This window comes from Schistosoma haematobium, chromosome 2, assembly GCF_000699445.3.
Source record: "Schistosoma haematobium chromosome 2, whole genome shotgun sequence".
Taxonomy (NCBI): domain Eukaryota; kingdom Metazoa; phylum Platyhelminthes; class Trematoda; order Strigeidida; family Schistosomatidae; genus Schistosoma; species Schistosoma haematobium.
Genome location: NC_067197.1, coordinates 30,875,662 through 30,892,673, shown reverse-complemented (window position 1 = coordinate 30,892,673; position 17,012 = coordinate 30,875,662). Strand labels below are relative to the sequence as shown.

General features: G+C 32.6%; 1 protein-coding gene across 1 annotated transcript in view; it reads left to right on the top strand.

Annotated features, from left to right (window-relative positions):
* CPSF1 (Cleavage and polyadenylation specificity factor subunit 1) overlaps positions 1-17,012 on the top strand; it is a 46,587-nt gene that overhangs the window by 11,500 nt on the left and 18,075 nt on the right. Inside the window, exons 11-21 of the mRNA XM_051214923.1 lie at positions 397-569; positions 2,229-2,483; positions 2,755-3,054; positions 3,859-4,082; positions 4,180-4,362; positions 5,830-5,902; positions 7,351-7,478; positions 8,731-8,824; positions 11,976-12,155; positions 12,968-13,183; positions 14,436-14,552. Of these exons, the coding sequence (XP_051068108.1) occupies positions 397-569; positions 2,229-2,483; positions 2,755-3,054; positions 3,859-4,082; positions 4,180-4,362; positions 5,830-5,902; positions 7,351-7,478; positions 8,731-8,824; positions 11,976-12,155; positions 12,968-13,183; positions 14,436-14,552 (1,943 nt within the window). The remainder of the gene's footprint in view (positions 1-396; positions 570-2,228; positions 2,484-2,754; positions 3,055-3,858; positions 4,083-4,179; positions 4,363-5,829; positions 5,903-7,350; positions 7,479-8,730; positions 8,825-11,975; positions 12,156-12,967; positions 13,184-14,435; positions 14,553-17,012) is intronic.

Genomic DNA, 17,012 nt, shown 5'->3' with positions numbered 1-17,012 from the left:
AAGTCACTTGTTCTCACCTTACTAGTGTCGTGGACGATACTGACAGGGTCGTTTGTAAGTAGTATATAGCGGGTCGTGGCATCAAAGTTACAACAATTGTCAGCCGGAGTGAAGTGTTTCTGTATACCAAAAGCATGGAGTTGTCAGAGCACACCAAAAATGCAAATGGATGATTAAAGGCTATGTATATGTATTATATAAATACTTAGTAACTTCTCACAACAAATATACCTTCCTCCTTCCTCTTGACTGCTTACGCTAGAACCAATAGTGTTTATCACGCTTTATCAATAGCTCACTTCATACCATAGAGATAGTTCATCATATAGGTCTTCTATTCTGTTTAACATAACTTTGTTTTATTGAATCTCGCTTCTCTTGATGTTTTTGTTCCAGTTACAGATAATGATACAGACAAAGAAACTTCTAAGGATAATGAACCAGTTGTAAATATATGTGATGAAAATGAAAAAAAAGTTGTAAATGAAGACAATTTTGATGCAGAATTGGAGCTATCTAATGATCTAACACATAGTTATCTTTTACTGACTAGAGAAGATTCTACAATGGTATGGTTCGTTTTGTAACGTCTAGACTACTAATTTTTTTGTTTCTAACCAATGGTTACCAATTTAGTAATTGAGGTAAATAATATAGTGTAGCGTTTAGCTGTATTTACCATTAAGTGATTTCGAGTAGCCATAAGAAATTCATATAATTACCTCTCACATCATCACTAATTGTCTCTGACCTTGTCCATGTTACCACCTTCTGAAAGACCCAGTAATAAGTAATATCTCTTTCCATAAAACTATATAAAAAAACTCGCCTAACAGTTTTAATTTGTATCCTACATTTCTGAGTTTTATATGCACTTACTGTATATAATTTTTCATTTGTAATTTCATCATTATTGTCTATTTTCTGCTTATTATTTGCACTAAATTTTCATGTAAAAATTAATATTAAAAAGAGAGGACATATTAAACTTTCCAACAAGTTCCAAATAATTATTTATCAAAAGTTAATATTCATTAAAAAGCTGTTGAAAACCCGATATCATCTTACTCGTAGTGGATACAGTTTTCGCAACAATTCAATACATGACTTTGATACTTAGCTATAAACAAGGTTATCTTTTAGCTATTGAAGTTTAACACCAATTACTGACAGCTTTACTATCGTTTAACCCACGTTACTGATGTATGTAATGTCGGCGTTCGAAAAAGTTTCATGAAACATTTTTGTACTAACACATGTTAAATATATATATATATATATATATATATATATATATATATATATATATATATATATATATATATATATATATATATATATATACAGAATAATTCATTTAGTGTTTAAAGCGCTCAGCGTTCAACCAGTAGGTCACAGGTTCAAACCTACCTCCATCTACTTTGGTTTGGGTGGTCAGGTGGTATCATCAGCTCACACAAATAAGTTGTATGGCTCAAAGTTGAGTACCATAAACTTATGCTTGGCTTATGAACTACGCTAAATGGGATAACTGGAGACGATGCATATTTGTTCCAGGTACGGATTGTTTTAATTTAATAACCTACGGAATAAATCGTCTCACGAATCCACATTATTTGAGCTATTGTTTATCACTCATATAGACTAAAAATTACAATTACCCATCTTTTTTAACGACTAAGTAAAAGTCTAGTCCAATCGAATTGCGAAAAATGTACAATTGAATATTAAACCTTTTCCTAAATTTTTAATCACTATGTTTCAGTGAATCTAAAATTCAGAATATGACGAATTGTATGCAAAAAATTACTAAGATTACCATAAGTAAATGAAAACTGACAATAAAAATCATGATTCAACAGTGACATGGTTTCATTGTATTCTGAAATGTTCTATGTCGATAACAATACAACTTGTATAGGAAAATAAGTTGATCGAAGTTCAATCTGTTAATTATTTTTATATTGTTTAATCATACAATAAGATTTGTCCCTCTGTAAGGTGCGGCATGACTTTCCGTCAGTGCAATTTATCAGATTAGTTTAAAGCAATAACTCAAATACTTCATAATATCTAGAAGAATTATGTAATTTACAATTAATATCACCTACACAACTCTTCTAAATAAATATCTACTAACATAAAGTGAATAGTTATACTTAATCCTATCAAAATGTTTAATGAACAGCAGTAATTTGTTATTTTGTATATACTTTTATAATTTAAAGATTCTTGAAGTGAGCCATGAAATAGTGGAACTTGAAGTAAGTGGATTCAATACTACAGAAATGACTGTGGGTGCATTCAATTTGGGTTTTGAATACATTCACCAAGTTAGACGAGAAACAAATAAAAACAATAATGATTCTGATAATATACCAGATCAATTGACTAATTTTGCAACCACTAAGTTAACCAAACGAAATGAAATGAAATCTCCTAAAGAATATATTGTGGGAACTGATTATCCCTACATATTACAGGTTAGTTAGATTTTCAAATATTTATCATTATCTCTAATCTATGCAAAAAGCATTCCAGTGTTATACCATTTTTTTCTGATAAGCTATTTTATAGAGGGGGAAAAGTTGGATTTTTAGTGATCACTCTGTTCATTAACTGTAGATACCTGTTAATTTTGATATATTCTGATGTTTATTATTTAAACACTTCATTGACATTACGTTGCTTCATTATTGTGTAAACTTTTCTTTCTAAACGCGTATGTTTGTTTTATTTTGTTCATGCTTATAGGTTTCACCTACATCTTTACGTTTACTTGATGGTCCAAGACTTATAGAGTATGTTCAAGTGACATTAGAATGGCGTATACATTTAGCTAGTTGTGCTGATCCTTATATTTTATTATGTACTGAAGATGATGAATTATTTTTAGTACGGTTAAAAAGTCAAGATGACATTAATAGATTTAGTCCAATAAAAAAGTCAAATAATAAAGTTATTGCATCTACACTAATCGATGAAAATGGTGATCAACCTGCAAAATCAATATCTACAACTCATTTAGAAGTGATCAGACCGAAAGTTAAACAGGTAAGAAAAAATAATGATTCTGTCTTATTTTTCTAGTATATTTTTTGTCAAATCATCATAGTTGTTTATAAAAGTTATTATTGAATTTTGACCTGAAGTTGAATCCCGCAAGGATTCGAAACATTGATCATTGAGTCATATAACCAATTTTCAGTCGACTGAACTATTAATATCCCATAGAAGTTTGTTCATTTGTAACGCTTTCTAAATATTTTCGTAAATAACTTGCAGTTTGCTCTCATTTATTGTTACTTAACCAGTTCTTAAAGTATAAAACTTGGGAGAATATTTGCTGTTAGTTTTCGGATTTCACTCCAAAGTTTATTGTTTACCTTCAAACGAATGGAACCTTCTAAAAGATGCTAGAATAAAGATATAATTATTAGTAAATCATATAAATAATGTATCAAATTGAAAGTCATTGTAATAAATGGTAGTTTCGGAAAGTTTAAGGATGTCGCGTTCTCTTAACTGTGTTCTTTCATTAGGATCCTAGACACCATCATCATCGACACTTGTTCCAAATAGAAGTGAGCTTCTCAGATGCATCCCATAACTACTCAATCGATCCGTTCTAATAACTTGGTTTGTGATTGTTTGTCCTAAAAAATCCTATTATCTTCATGTGTATTTGCACTCCCACTAATTTTTTTGTTAGCACCAACCCCAGAAAATTTTCACATATCTCATATCAAATTTCTGATGATAATTGGTTGAGTTAATAGTCATCTTTAAATGAAGTTGCAATGTAATTAGTATAGTCATTCAATAAATCATGAATGCATTTCATTTTCTTATATTTAGGTATCTGCACCGCTTTGTTTCAGTTTATATCATGATTATGCTGGACGTTTAACTCGATGGCTTTGGGCTTGTAAAGACTTACCGGCTGACAATTCATTTTTCAACCTACACACAACTGCTTCTGTGGATCACTTAGTTTCTTGTCCAGGAATTACATCTTGGCCAGAACCCGGGTCAACTACTCCAGCTGCGGATTTTGCAGCACCATTCGCTTCACCAACAGAGTAAGTATTGGTGTTTGATTCTTAATAATTAAGATTACTCCATCCGATTCAACTTGTACTTAGTATATTCTTGTAACATTTTGTTTCTTATGTTCAGGAAATCCGCACAGTTGATCAGTGCATCAGAAGAAGAAAGTATTCTACTTTATGGTGAACCAATTGAAATTTGTAAAAGAGAAGGTTCTGTAGCGCTTGGTAATAGTACATTGCAACCACCTAAATTTTCTCTGTCTACTACATCTCATTCATCTTTAAACAATAGTTTGACGGAAGCTAATGTGTAGGTTAACTCTTTTCATGATTTGAATTTATTTTCAATTATATTTAACGGTTAAATCACTCAACTTTCAATCACCAGGTAGTTGGTTCGAATCCCATCACATATATTTCGGTGTTGGTAACCGAGTAGTATTGATGGCACTCAAATATATGACTGGATTCCTACTTTTTATTATGATATTACACATGAACACTAATGCATCTGAGCACCAAAATAAATATTAACTACATAATTACGGAAGTGAAGTGATGAGGAGATTGAGAAAATAAAGTAAGGGTAGTATTATTAAAATTAAATAAATAAATAGTGAACAAAAGTAGTAGATAATAAAAATAGTCCCTAAACGTTACCTCGTTATTACTACAAACCGGCTTAAAACAATGTCCATCAAAAATAACTGTATCATTTATGTACTTTAATTCAATGAGTTTGCAGACAAGAGATTGATTGACATTGTCTGTCCTGGTGATCTTTCGTCGTAAGCTCAGGTTCAACTGAGGGAATTTGACTTAACAGTCTATAGCAGGCTTCTTTAGATTTTAGTGGCCCCTGATCTGACTCCATATGATAGAATAACCTTGACGTTAATGAAATTTATATATCTTAATCCGGTTAATAACAAAGTAGATATGAGAAATTGAATACGAAAGGATTTGTGGAACATATATTTCAGACATTCGTTAATGCAGATCAATGATATGGTGGAAAGAGGAGTGCACTCCAACTGAAGTGCCAGAAATAGCCAACTCGTTTTGATAAAGTGTGACTCACTATTTATAGTCAGATAAATTAGCCAGACATAATGAATAGAGTAAGTGATAAACACACATATGCTCGTATAAAAACGGTCAAGGTTATAAACGAATAAATGTTCGAGTGAAACATCTTACTGTCACTACAACCCAGTACAGTCAGTAATATGACTTCAACCTCGATATTTTCTTCACTTAGTTGGTACACCCTTCATTAATACATATTGTCATGACTCGTCGATTGATGAAGCCAAATGGAAACTTTAAGTCAAATCTTATTGATAAGCTTGGTTGTCGGTAAAAATGTTTATGTTTCCTTAGTAAATAAAAGCAAGTGTTTACAGTCAAACTTACATTTATATATTCTTTCTGTTTTTTGTACAATTTCATCGAACAAGTGTTTAAAATAGTATTTATTACGCATATATTGTATTATCATTCCATAAATAGAGAACTTTTTTCCTCTCCTCTTGGATAAATGACATTTGAAATTGTAGCTTCCAAAACTGCTCCTACTACTACAAACCAGTACATATATTTTCACCTGGTTGTTATTCTATTGTGCAAGCTCCTTTTTTATTGTTGAAATTTCCTAAATCCAATTCAAAATACCAACTAAACACTGCCTTCATCTGTTAGATTTAACAATTTAATTAGCAATTAGTATGAAACAATTCATTGTTAGAATAAGTTTATATTTTCTCTTTTCTCTTAGTATGGATGATTTAACAGAAGAAAAACTGTCGAAGTATTTCGCATTTATTGTATTCACCAATGGTGTGCTTGAAGTAAGTACTTGTTGCTTTTATATAACATTAACAAAGTTGACAATACTATACATTGTTGAGTCTCTTCTGTATTCCTACTTTGATACATTGTATTTACTCAGGCATTCAATTAAAAGATTGTGCTCCGACCTCCGAACTTTTCTGCTTCGTGTATAATCATGTAATACTCATATACAACGGTTATAAAATTAACGAGTAGAAAAGTGTTTGTTTTCATGTTTAACCGACAAATCTCATTAAAACTTGGTTTTTCGAGCAGTGTACTGAACACTTTCATATTCTGTCTACTGTCATATTAAAGTATCTATGTTCGAAACCTTATCAAGATCGTGATATTTTATTAATGTCCATTGCATTTTGGATAAACAAACTAAAATCAAATAATTCTCTTCAACACCATCCAAAGTCTACTGTAAAGTCCAACCATTGATCTAATTATTTTCCTCCTCTCGCCTAATTACGATATCGTTAATGACGATAGCTGTAGTTTAATTTTACTTTGATTTTATTTATGACGACTTCATAATCATCCACTATTTCTTCAGTTGACAGAAAAAGTGTTTGGTCGATGTTACTTTTAAGCCATCTTTCTTTTCTATGAAAATAGTTAACTATTTCGGTCTTAGTATTTTCTCTATGTTCTTGTTCATATTATTTATATTATGGCCTCTTCAAAAGATATCATCCTCATATTCATCCAAGCTTACCTCTTATGTAGAGACGTTGAATTTATCCCGGCTTTGGTAAAGGCTGACCGGAATTCAGTCAAGAATATCACAACAGGATATTTCAAAGCTCTTTTACTAATGATATGATTATCATACATTTTGCACAAATTATGTACCACCCAGGCTCAGTAGATGGCGCGTCTGACGTTTGAAGTGAAAGGTACTAGGTCCAAGTCTTAGTGTAACTGTTAACACTGGGATCCATGTATGTCCGGCTGAAGAGCCCCGCATAAGATGAAACGCTCATCTTGGGTTCCAGTGCTAATCGAAAACCATCTATTCTGCAGAAAATCTTTCTACACATTTTTTTCTTGTCAACTTATTACCAGCAGTGGATTTATGATTAAAATTTTCTGTTTTAAACAGTTCTTTATTTATTTTGTTGTGAGCGGCTGGCTAGGATCACTAGTTTTTACACAAAGTGTGCGACTCACAGCAGTTTACACAAAGCTATACTTAATGAGTTACATTTCTAAAAAACATTCGTTGTAATTCCTTAGTTTCAGTTAGACGACTGAGAAACTCCACCCACTGATCCCCAATAAGGTGTTCGGCACTTGAATATCATTACCAAGCATTGAAATGTATCCGATCAAAATTAGTGATATGACTAAAAAAATGTTATTGATGTAAAACTCTCCAAAGTTATATTCTGTTTTACTTGGTTTATATTTGCTTTAAATATCGTGTTAACACACGTTTACATATTTTTTTCTGCAGATTTATAGTTTACCCGATTTTACTTTACTATATGAAGTCCATCATTTCACAGATCTTCCACAAATGTTGATAGATCATCGAGGTGTAAGTAGTGAACAACTTCATAAGCCGTATACAAACTCACAAAAGTAATTTTTTCCTTTTGAATAATTAGAAATATTTATTTTCTATCGTTTTATCTTGATTTAAAACCGATCAACATGTAGTTATTCTGTGTTGTGTGAGTAAATTGTTTTCACTATCTATTTTCTCAGCTGGTCGATTATTGTGTTAAATTTGTTTTGCGAAGTTCCCACGTTTAGTTTATTATATTGTCAAAGCTATTTGTGTTGTACACAAGGCAAACCTTTACAACATTTTTGAAGTGTCAGCTGTATTAAGCTTCTACGTAGTCAATAATTTACGCTTCCATTATAAAGTTGATTTTATTTTTAAGTCATTGATTACTTTATTACACTCACTACATAGATGTTGATATATTGGAGATTGGTAAATGATGGAAGACTCTAATGGTACATTAAATTTCAGTTAAACGAACTTCTTAATTTTTTTAATCTTAAACCTTAGTAGTTCATATTGGGAGAAAGTTTGCAAAATTTATATGATACATCCATGGTATATTCCGACTTAACGGGCTTGAAATTATAAGTTATGGAAAACAGACATACTTTTAATGTAGCTAAATATTGACATCAATATTAACATTATCCTGATTCAGTTGCAGATGCTATCATTTGATATCAGTACGTATTAAACAGTTTCTCCTTTAAATTTAACGTATTCAGTTATATGCCAGCATCCAGTTCAAGATACATATGATAACGTTACCGCTGGTATATGATAAAATGGGGACGAAAAATGCAACATGTAATTCAAATCAATATATTGCATCAGTTTAGTTTTAATTACGTTCGGTCGCTGTATTTTCCATGTGGTATCTTTAACTAATCATCTAGTGTGTGTAAAAGTTATATATGTAAATGAGTGTACTTTTTTTTGGTCAAGATGACGTATTTTCGATGGTCACTAGAATCTGATGCACTTGTCTTCACGTTCACGTCGTAAAATTGCAGTGGTTTTCCGGTTTCAAGTGTTAGCAGTAGAACCACGGTTGTAACACTATAATTAACAAAACTGTATATTTTATATATAAATTATTTAGTTAAACTTATCTGGGACATTTTTCGTAAATATTTTCTCTAATTAATATAACGTTGCATTTACTTATTCATGTACATTAATAGTATAGCATAACATTATAGTGTAGATTAAATGTATAAACGTTTATATTTTGCAAAATGTTTCTTACAAATGAAGCATTCTTTCTCTTAATGATATATATTATTTCGTATTACAACTTTTTTAAATATATAAATTCAGTGTACCATATACAGAAGACGAAAGTATACCACCGTCGATTTTGGAAATTCTTGTCTATCCTATCGGAATCGATAAAGATCGCCCAGTGTTAATGGTAGGCTAATTTTTTATTATTTATTATTGCTACTTTTATACAAGAAATATAGTACTCAATGAGGAATGGAGAAATTACTCATACAACATGTGTTTTCATCAAGATAATATTCTGTCTAGTTTTTCTGAGGTTCAGCCTCCATCCAACATAACACCAAATTTTTGTTATCGGTGATTAAGAGCAAAACCCCTTTACAAATTGGACTTGTAGTTTAGCTAGACTTCACGAATCTGGAAGACAAAAAACTATAATAAACGGATCTCTCATACTTACTGGACGGACAATTTATATTTTAATGTAATAAAACAACCGTCAACAATTAAGTTTTCCTAATGTATGCCAACCCGCAACTCCAAATATGATCACGTAACTACATTACAGTTCAAAATTTTAAAACTATCACCTGTTTTCGCTTTTATTTGTTCAGGTTACGTGCCTATTTAGTTTATTTGACTGTACTACTTATTATTAGAAAGTAAGCTCTCGTAAAATTGTCATTTAAAAGCGTCGATTACCTGACATAAAAAAACTTATTTCTAAACATGAAACGTTTGTAACATGAGTATAGTAATGCTTTGAGCAGTAAAACTGTTGTTATAGTTTTTACTTACTAAACTTGTTCTTTATATAATGATTGATCTCGCCTAGTTATCTGAATTAGTGGTTACATACCAATCAATGTAAAATCCTCATAATTAATTGATTATTTGTGTTTGTCTTCAGGAATATCACTAACTAAATTTTAAAGTATATTTTGTATCACCAAGCTGTGAAATACACGTATCGTCTACGAACTAAAAATATTACTGAGTCGGGAAAACTGGAAGTCTGTCTAGTGTCTCCTAGACAGGCCTGCGTCAACACCTGAACTAAGGATAGGGAGTGAAGTAGTCGAACGCGTCAACAACTTCACTTATCTTGGAAGTCTGATCAGCCCTAATGGGCTGGTATCAGACGAAATCTCAGCACGGATTCGAAAAGCTCGTTTGGCTTTTGCCAACTTACGTCACCTTTGGCGAAGGCGAGATATCCGTCTATCAATAAAAGGACGAGTATACTGTGCGGCAGTTCGTTCTGTTTTACTTTACGGCAGCGAGACATGGCCTTTAAGAGTAGAAGACACCCGTAAGCTACTAGTATTTGACCACAGATGCCTTAGAAATATTGCTGGCGTCTGTTGGGATCACCGGGTAAGTAATAGTGAGGTTAAACGCAGGGTGTTAGGGAATGATGGTAAATCAGTTGATGAGGTTGTTAATCTTCATCGAATAGTATATACAAACTTCACACTGTTAGTGAATATCACGTATAGTCATACTGAATAATTTAAAACCCATTGTTTAATACACTGAAGTATATGATTGTTATCATTTTTATCACCTATAAATGTTACACGGTTTACTAAAAATAAGTGGTCATGTGAATATTATATTAGGTATCAAATATCCATATCATTGACAGGATATTTGTTTGATTGTTAGTGATAAAATTCAAACTTGTTGGTAGGCTGTTTAACTCAATACGTCAATGATTTCAAACTTTTCTCTTACTTAACAAGGTACTGTTGGGGCTCACACATAACAGGTGTAGGATTTAACAACAAATATATTTTTGCAATATCCCAACGAGTATAAATTTGTATTTCTGGCGTTTCGCAACTTATTTTAAGTTACTTCTTCTGAGTAAATAAATAAGTAGCCGAAATAAAATTGATACAAGTTTACATAGTACACAGGAAACAAAGCAGAATATTTTTAGTACAGTCCAAATCATAATAAGTATGAGCATGTCTATATCATGTTATTTTTCGTTTTTTGTTTATTTACTCTGAAGAATTGACTTACATTAAGTCACTAAACGTCAAAATTACAATTTCTACACATAAGAATATTGTGAAAATGTGTTTACTATTAACTCTCTACTCGATGCTTAATTTATTTGATACTATCTAAATGTATAGTATCGTTGATTGTATATATTTGAACCTGACCAATACAAGTTGTATTCTTTTATGATTTAGATCTCAAATGATTTTCATTGGTAATTTTATTCTGTATATTACTCGACAAAAAATAAACACTTGAATCAAATGTAGTTGCATACAAAACAGCATAAATTTGCATTTCATTCCAATAATATCTACAAAGTCATTGCTAGTTAAAAAAACTTGTTGAATATATTCTCCTTTTTTCTAACTATTTTATAAGTGCACTGTAATGTATGTTTTTTTATATACAAAAATCGAATAATTTATCTTGTTGTCAAAGCTTCAGTCGTGGGTTTCTGACATGAAAATATCAACACATAAGTTAAGAAAATACATATAAACAATAGGGAATTACATAATTTATTATTGTAGTTCTTTTATAAGAAAAGATCTTACATTTTCCTACAAATTATTTGTAACCATAACATTTAGATAGCCACTTTTACTGATGGAATTGTAATAAACTAGAGTCGATCCGTCATGTAAAATCACACCCTTCAGCAATCTCCTCTATCCCCTATAGTAAAAAAATAATCATAAGCTTACTGGTGACTAACATTTTGAAAAAATTTCCATAGTGCTAGTGAAAATCTTTTACCATTGGTGTTCAGTGACATCGAGTGCCATACAAATACTAACAACGGTCACGCAAACCATTGGATGCCAACTTTCCGATCAAGAAGGTTTGTCTTAATGCTTGAAGGTCCTAGATTCAATGCCTGGTGAACTCGTAAATGCATACTACTGAGAAAATCTAGACTGGACCGATAACGTTGTCTATTGTTTTGTGATTCTCAAAGGGTGTCTAAATTTGGTACACTATATTGAATCACAACATAAAGTAACTATAGATGTACTTCGGAAAATATTGCATGAAAGAATGTGATATGAATTTAAAGTGTCTACGCTTATCAATCGCGATTAATTTCAACCCATAAAATTGCAGATTTCCAACCAGTGATTCTTATCCTGTCCATAATAATATCCAACAAATCTGTATTGTGTATATTCAAAGCATAAGAATAGAATCCTTATACTGGAGTGAAAACATGAACTTGAGCTAACTAATTGTATATTGGCTTTCTTTGCACAAAAGATATCATAATCGTAGTTATTTGTCGTAAAGTATATCAAGAAAGTATTTACCTTTGTTGTTTTATCAAGGTTCGAACTAGTCAAGAAATAGCATTTTTTGAAGCATTATGCCCTTTACCAGATGAAGCGCATCCTCTTATTTCTGGAACATTTTATGAAGGAAGATTACGCTGGAGACGTTTACCTTTACCTTGTCCACTTGTTGCACCACGTCGTGTCCGAACTGATCCGAAAATTATGGATGTTCAGGTATATATCCCATTTTTTGCCCCGTACTATGTCAATAGAATCGGTGTGGAAAGGGCTAAGAAACATTTTAGCTTGAACGTATGTTTTTAGTCAGTTACACATTGTCTTGATTAAATGGCTCGATCCCTAAGCTTTTAAATTAATAAGGTCCCAAAATATTTATATAAGCTTCACTATTACATTATGCAATTCATATAATGCAATAACAACAGAATGATTTTCTTTAGAAATAAATGCTTAGATAGAGTTGGCACCAAAATAACTAAATGAGCCTGTATGTCACTGTATGTGTTCAGTGAATCATGTAAAATAGAGTATGTCCTTGGCCTATTCAACACAACTTATTGACTAGTTAGTATAGTAATAAAAACAAATGAGTCATCTTAAAATTAGTCAATGTAACTAGAGTGATTTTTGTCCCCTTTGTGTTGATGTAATGCATTAATCTAAACCGTGTTCCCCAATGTCACCTTCCATTCTTTGTTTGTGTGATGCAGCGATGGTTTTGAAAGCGTTGGAAAAAAACTCGCCGAATGCATGATTTTACTAGACAATCTGCGCATACAGTATGTGAGAATCTTTCAAGAAATTATCTGCTTGTTCGCTTAATTAATTGGCTTTTCGTTTCGTGACTTTATCATATTTCTAATCACAAAATAAAAACAATTAAATTATAAAGTTGTTGATTGAGTTATTTTTCACATTTGCTTAAAAATAACCGTAGTAATATATGCTAAACACACTTAGCAAACTTAAACCATGCTAGTAAATGTGTTATTTACGTTTGTTTATTTATTATTTCATTTTCACAGTCCACATTATTAACCAGAACACATATGCTGAGAAGTTTCGAAAATATTGGAGACCATCGTGGTGTATTTGTATGTGGAGGAAATCCTATTTGGTTATTTGCTACAGAATCGGGACAACTTCGTGTATTTCCACATTCAATCGATGGAATAATGGGTAGTTTCGCACCATTGAATGCAGAAATTTGTCATTCAGGATTTGTCTATTTCACATTCTCTGTAAGTTAGTTTCTACTCTTGTTACTTAATGTTTATTGACCCTGTTTTTTTTTCCACTAACGTTAAAGATTAACTAAAAATAGAATGAAACATTTTTGTCGGATGGTAAATTGAACTGTCAAATATAGTGATCACAACGGCTATGCACTATAGTTTATTCCTGAAGTAGGGGAATTTAAAACGATGTTTTTCAAAAGTAGCACACCACGTCATCAGCAATTTGTTCCCAAGAAATATAAGAACTAAAAGTTTACATCACGGACTGACTTTAGCTAGACAATCGTTCAAATTAGGCAGTACCGATTGGTTATTTTGTTCTAGTATAGGTATCCTCACTGGTACATATCTATCACCCCTTCAAGGATTGAGCTCAGGAATGTCGGGCCTCACAGTAAGTGTTTGTCGTTATGACCTTTAAGTTGACATCAAATAGCCCACATTTGTACATTCAGTCGATTTACGATTCTATTCGACTTTCACACGTTACTATCGATAATATGTCTCACGCCCAACATGTTTGAAATTTGTGTGCGGCTCATTACCTGCATGTGTAAGCATTACTTTTGATTTTCAGTCGCATTATAAATTTTAAATCAGAAACATTACGCAATCGTTTCTCTTTGTCCAAAACTTCATTTTAATACACTTGTTTTCATACGTTTTCCTTATAAATATAAGTTCATTATGTTTTTTTTACTAATTGACTGTTACTCTTGATATGTTGGCTGCCAAATGGCAAAGCACTATTGTTCAATGTCTTTTATCATAAGATTTATTATAACTATTTGGACTAAAGTGACTTCCATTAAGACGTCATAGTGCATTCTTTCTCTAGAACCAATAATAAATACCCCTTTAAGCTCCCGACTTGATATGTTTTTTAGCTAAATATCTTAGACTGGGAAAAAACAGCTGTAGGGTACTTCCTAATTTGTAAAACTCTGATTTATCGACGACAACACTTTCCTTTCAAACATTTATTCATCGATTTAAATACTGCCTCATGTACCAAGGTTTGTATAACCAAACAACACCATGAGTAGAAACTGTCACACTCAGTCGATATGATTCTTTGTCCTGATCAACGAACTTACATATGTAGATTTCTAGGATGAGACGTATACCTCAGTAGACGTAATGATTGAAGCTTATGTTGGAAAAGACTATAAATTTTACTTTAAATTTATACGTCTTCTTAAAATTATTTATCGTTTGATTCGTGTTTTTCATGCATTTCTTTATTCAATTATAGAATGAAATGCGTCTAGCTACCCTACCTCCAGGTTATTCGTTTAATGAACATTTAGGAATAAAATGGATTACTCTTGATCCAGTGCCTTACTATGTACAATACCATGTAGAAAGTAAGGTGAGTGCATTACATGTTTACATATCATTATCATCTTCATTAAAATTTTTATTCATTCAAAAAACTAAATCTCATTAGCATAGTGTTTGTTTACTTCACGTGATTATTTGCGTATGTTGGTAACATAAACCGTTTGTTTTTTTCTCTCTCCCTCTTTAGTCCAATTGCCATTGACTGACTATTTCTAATTCATTTAATTATACATGTAATCACAAATAGTAGTTCTCAGTTTTTCTTATCAGACTTACATATAATAAACCATTTTTCAACATTACAAGTCTTAAGGTTATTCACTGACAAGATATTCGATTGGTAACTTTAAAAGTGATCCACTTTAAGACGTACTTTATTGCATAAGTTTTAGTGATACTAATGTTGTTGTATTTGCCTCGCTTGTTCTTATACTTGAAAGAACGAAGAACCTTTGTAATTCTCACATGAAACTAATTGGAAACAAAAGAGTTACATATGCAGTAAATATATTTACCCTGAAATCATAGCATCGATGGAAATTTCACAGTACGACTAGTCACTTACAAAGGTTGAAAGGAGCTTGTTGGTTTTCTGGTGGTTAGTATTCTGACGAAAGATGCTCATACAAAATTATTTTTATTTCAACACATAAATATTGGTACAAGAGGGCACCAAATATATATGCGCCACACCATGTTTGTGTTTGTGTGTGTGGGCTGTGATACTGCCCGGGTGCCCAGACCGAAGCAGGTGGTTTTCTTAGGGGACCACACCCCGTAAATGCAATATCAGCGTTTCGGTCACATAGACGGGTTTTTCCGGAGTCATAGTACTTCACTTTCCTGTGTAAAGAGATCCAAATCATTCCCACATAAGAACATTCATACCGCTTTTAAAGTTTCGAGTGTTCATCTGTCTGGAAAGAGGAAATATAGTGAGATCTTGATATACAGCATATCTGTCAGACTTCAGATTGACACTGGGTCAAATATTACTCTGATTTATCGCAATACTGGGCGTACACTTGGGTCCCCACCCATCTCTAGAGCCAGAAATGCGTCCGGTGATCTGATAAAACTAGTCGGTGAAGTTGAATGTGATTCTCGTCCAAATCTCAAAATTTTCGAGGTAAATGTTACCTCGCAAATCGTCATGATTTAGATTGATCAGATGGAGCAGCTGTCATTGTGGGATATACCACCAATTCTCATTTGTTCTTAGATTTATCTCTCAACTCAGACATCCACCCTTACAGTAGTGAATTATCTTACCAATCATCTTAAGTCGAAATATAGTTCAGTATTCAGTGAAATCCTAGGACATTGTACGGTGGAGAAAGAAGTCTTATGTCTGCGGCCGAACGTTCAACCTGTTTCAAACCGAAACGTCCAGTTCCATATCCCTCTCTACCTGTGGTAGATAATCTGTAAAATATTCACCCTGGTCAGCTCCAATAGCCGTTGTTTAAAAGGCCAATGGATCCTTACGTTTGTGTGCTGATTTCTCAACAGGTTTGAACAATTCATTGGAAGGTCATTCATATTCACTGCCTGTACCAGAAGATATCTTCACAAAACTTAATGGTGGAAGCATTTTGCAAAAATGGACTTGGCGGATGCATGCCTTCAAGTTGAAATGGCTGAGTCTTCGAAATAGTTATTGACCGTCAATACTCCCAAAAGTTTGTGTCAGTACCAGCTATTGTTCTTCAATGTGAAGATAGGTCCTGCTATATTCCAACAAATTATGGATATTGTGACATGTGAAATACTAGTACTTGTTGCCTAATTAAATGACATCATTGTTACTGGAGCTGCTGAAGAGGAACTGTTCTGTAGACTTGGTGGTGTCCTGTCGAAATTTTAAAAATGTCTTCCAATTACGTGCAGATAAGTGCAATTTCTTTATACAAACCATCAAGTATCTAGGGTTCGTGATCGACAAAGACAGTGATAGAACCGATCCTGATAATATTAATGCAACTAGACAAATGCCAGTACCAGGAAATGTTGGCAAGTTATGATCATTCTTTGGTATGATCAGTTTTTGCGGCTTTTTTGTCCCATCTACGCATCAATTGAGACACCTACTGAATCAACCCTTGTTGGATGGTGCGAAATGGCGATGGTCAAAGGAATACCAACAATCGTTTAACAGAGTAAAAGAAATATTGCCATCTGGTTTACTTTAAGTCCACTACAACCCTAAATTAAATATTGTGGTAGCGACTGATGTCTCAAATTATGGCATTAGGGCGATTATTTCACATGTTTTTCCCGATGGTACAGAAAAGGCCATTTATCACGCTTCACTAACTCCGGTAGAACGTAATTATAATCAAACTGAGAAGAAAAGATATACTCTGGTTTTCTCAGTCAAGAAGTTTCGCAAAATGCCACGTGGTCGACGTTTCACTGCTTACAGATCATAAACCACTTGTAGAGATTTTTGGAATCAAAAAAGGAATCCTAATTTGCTCAGCGAACC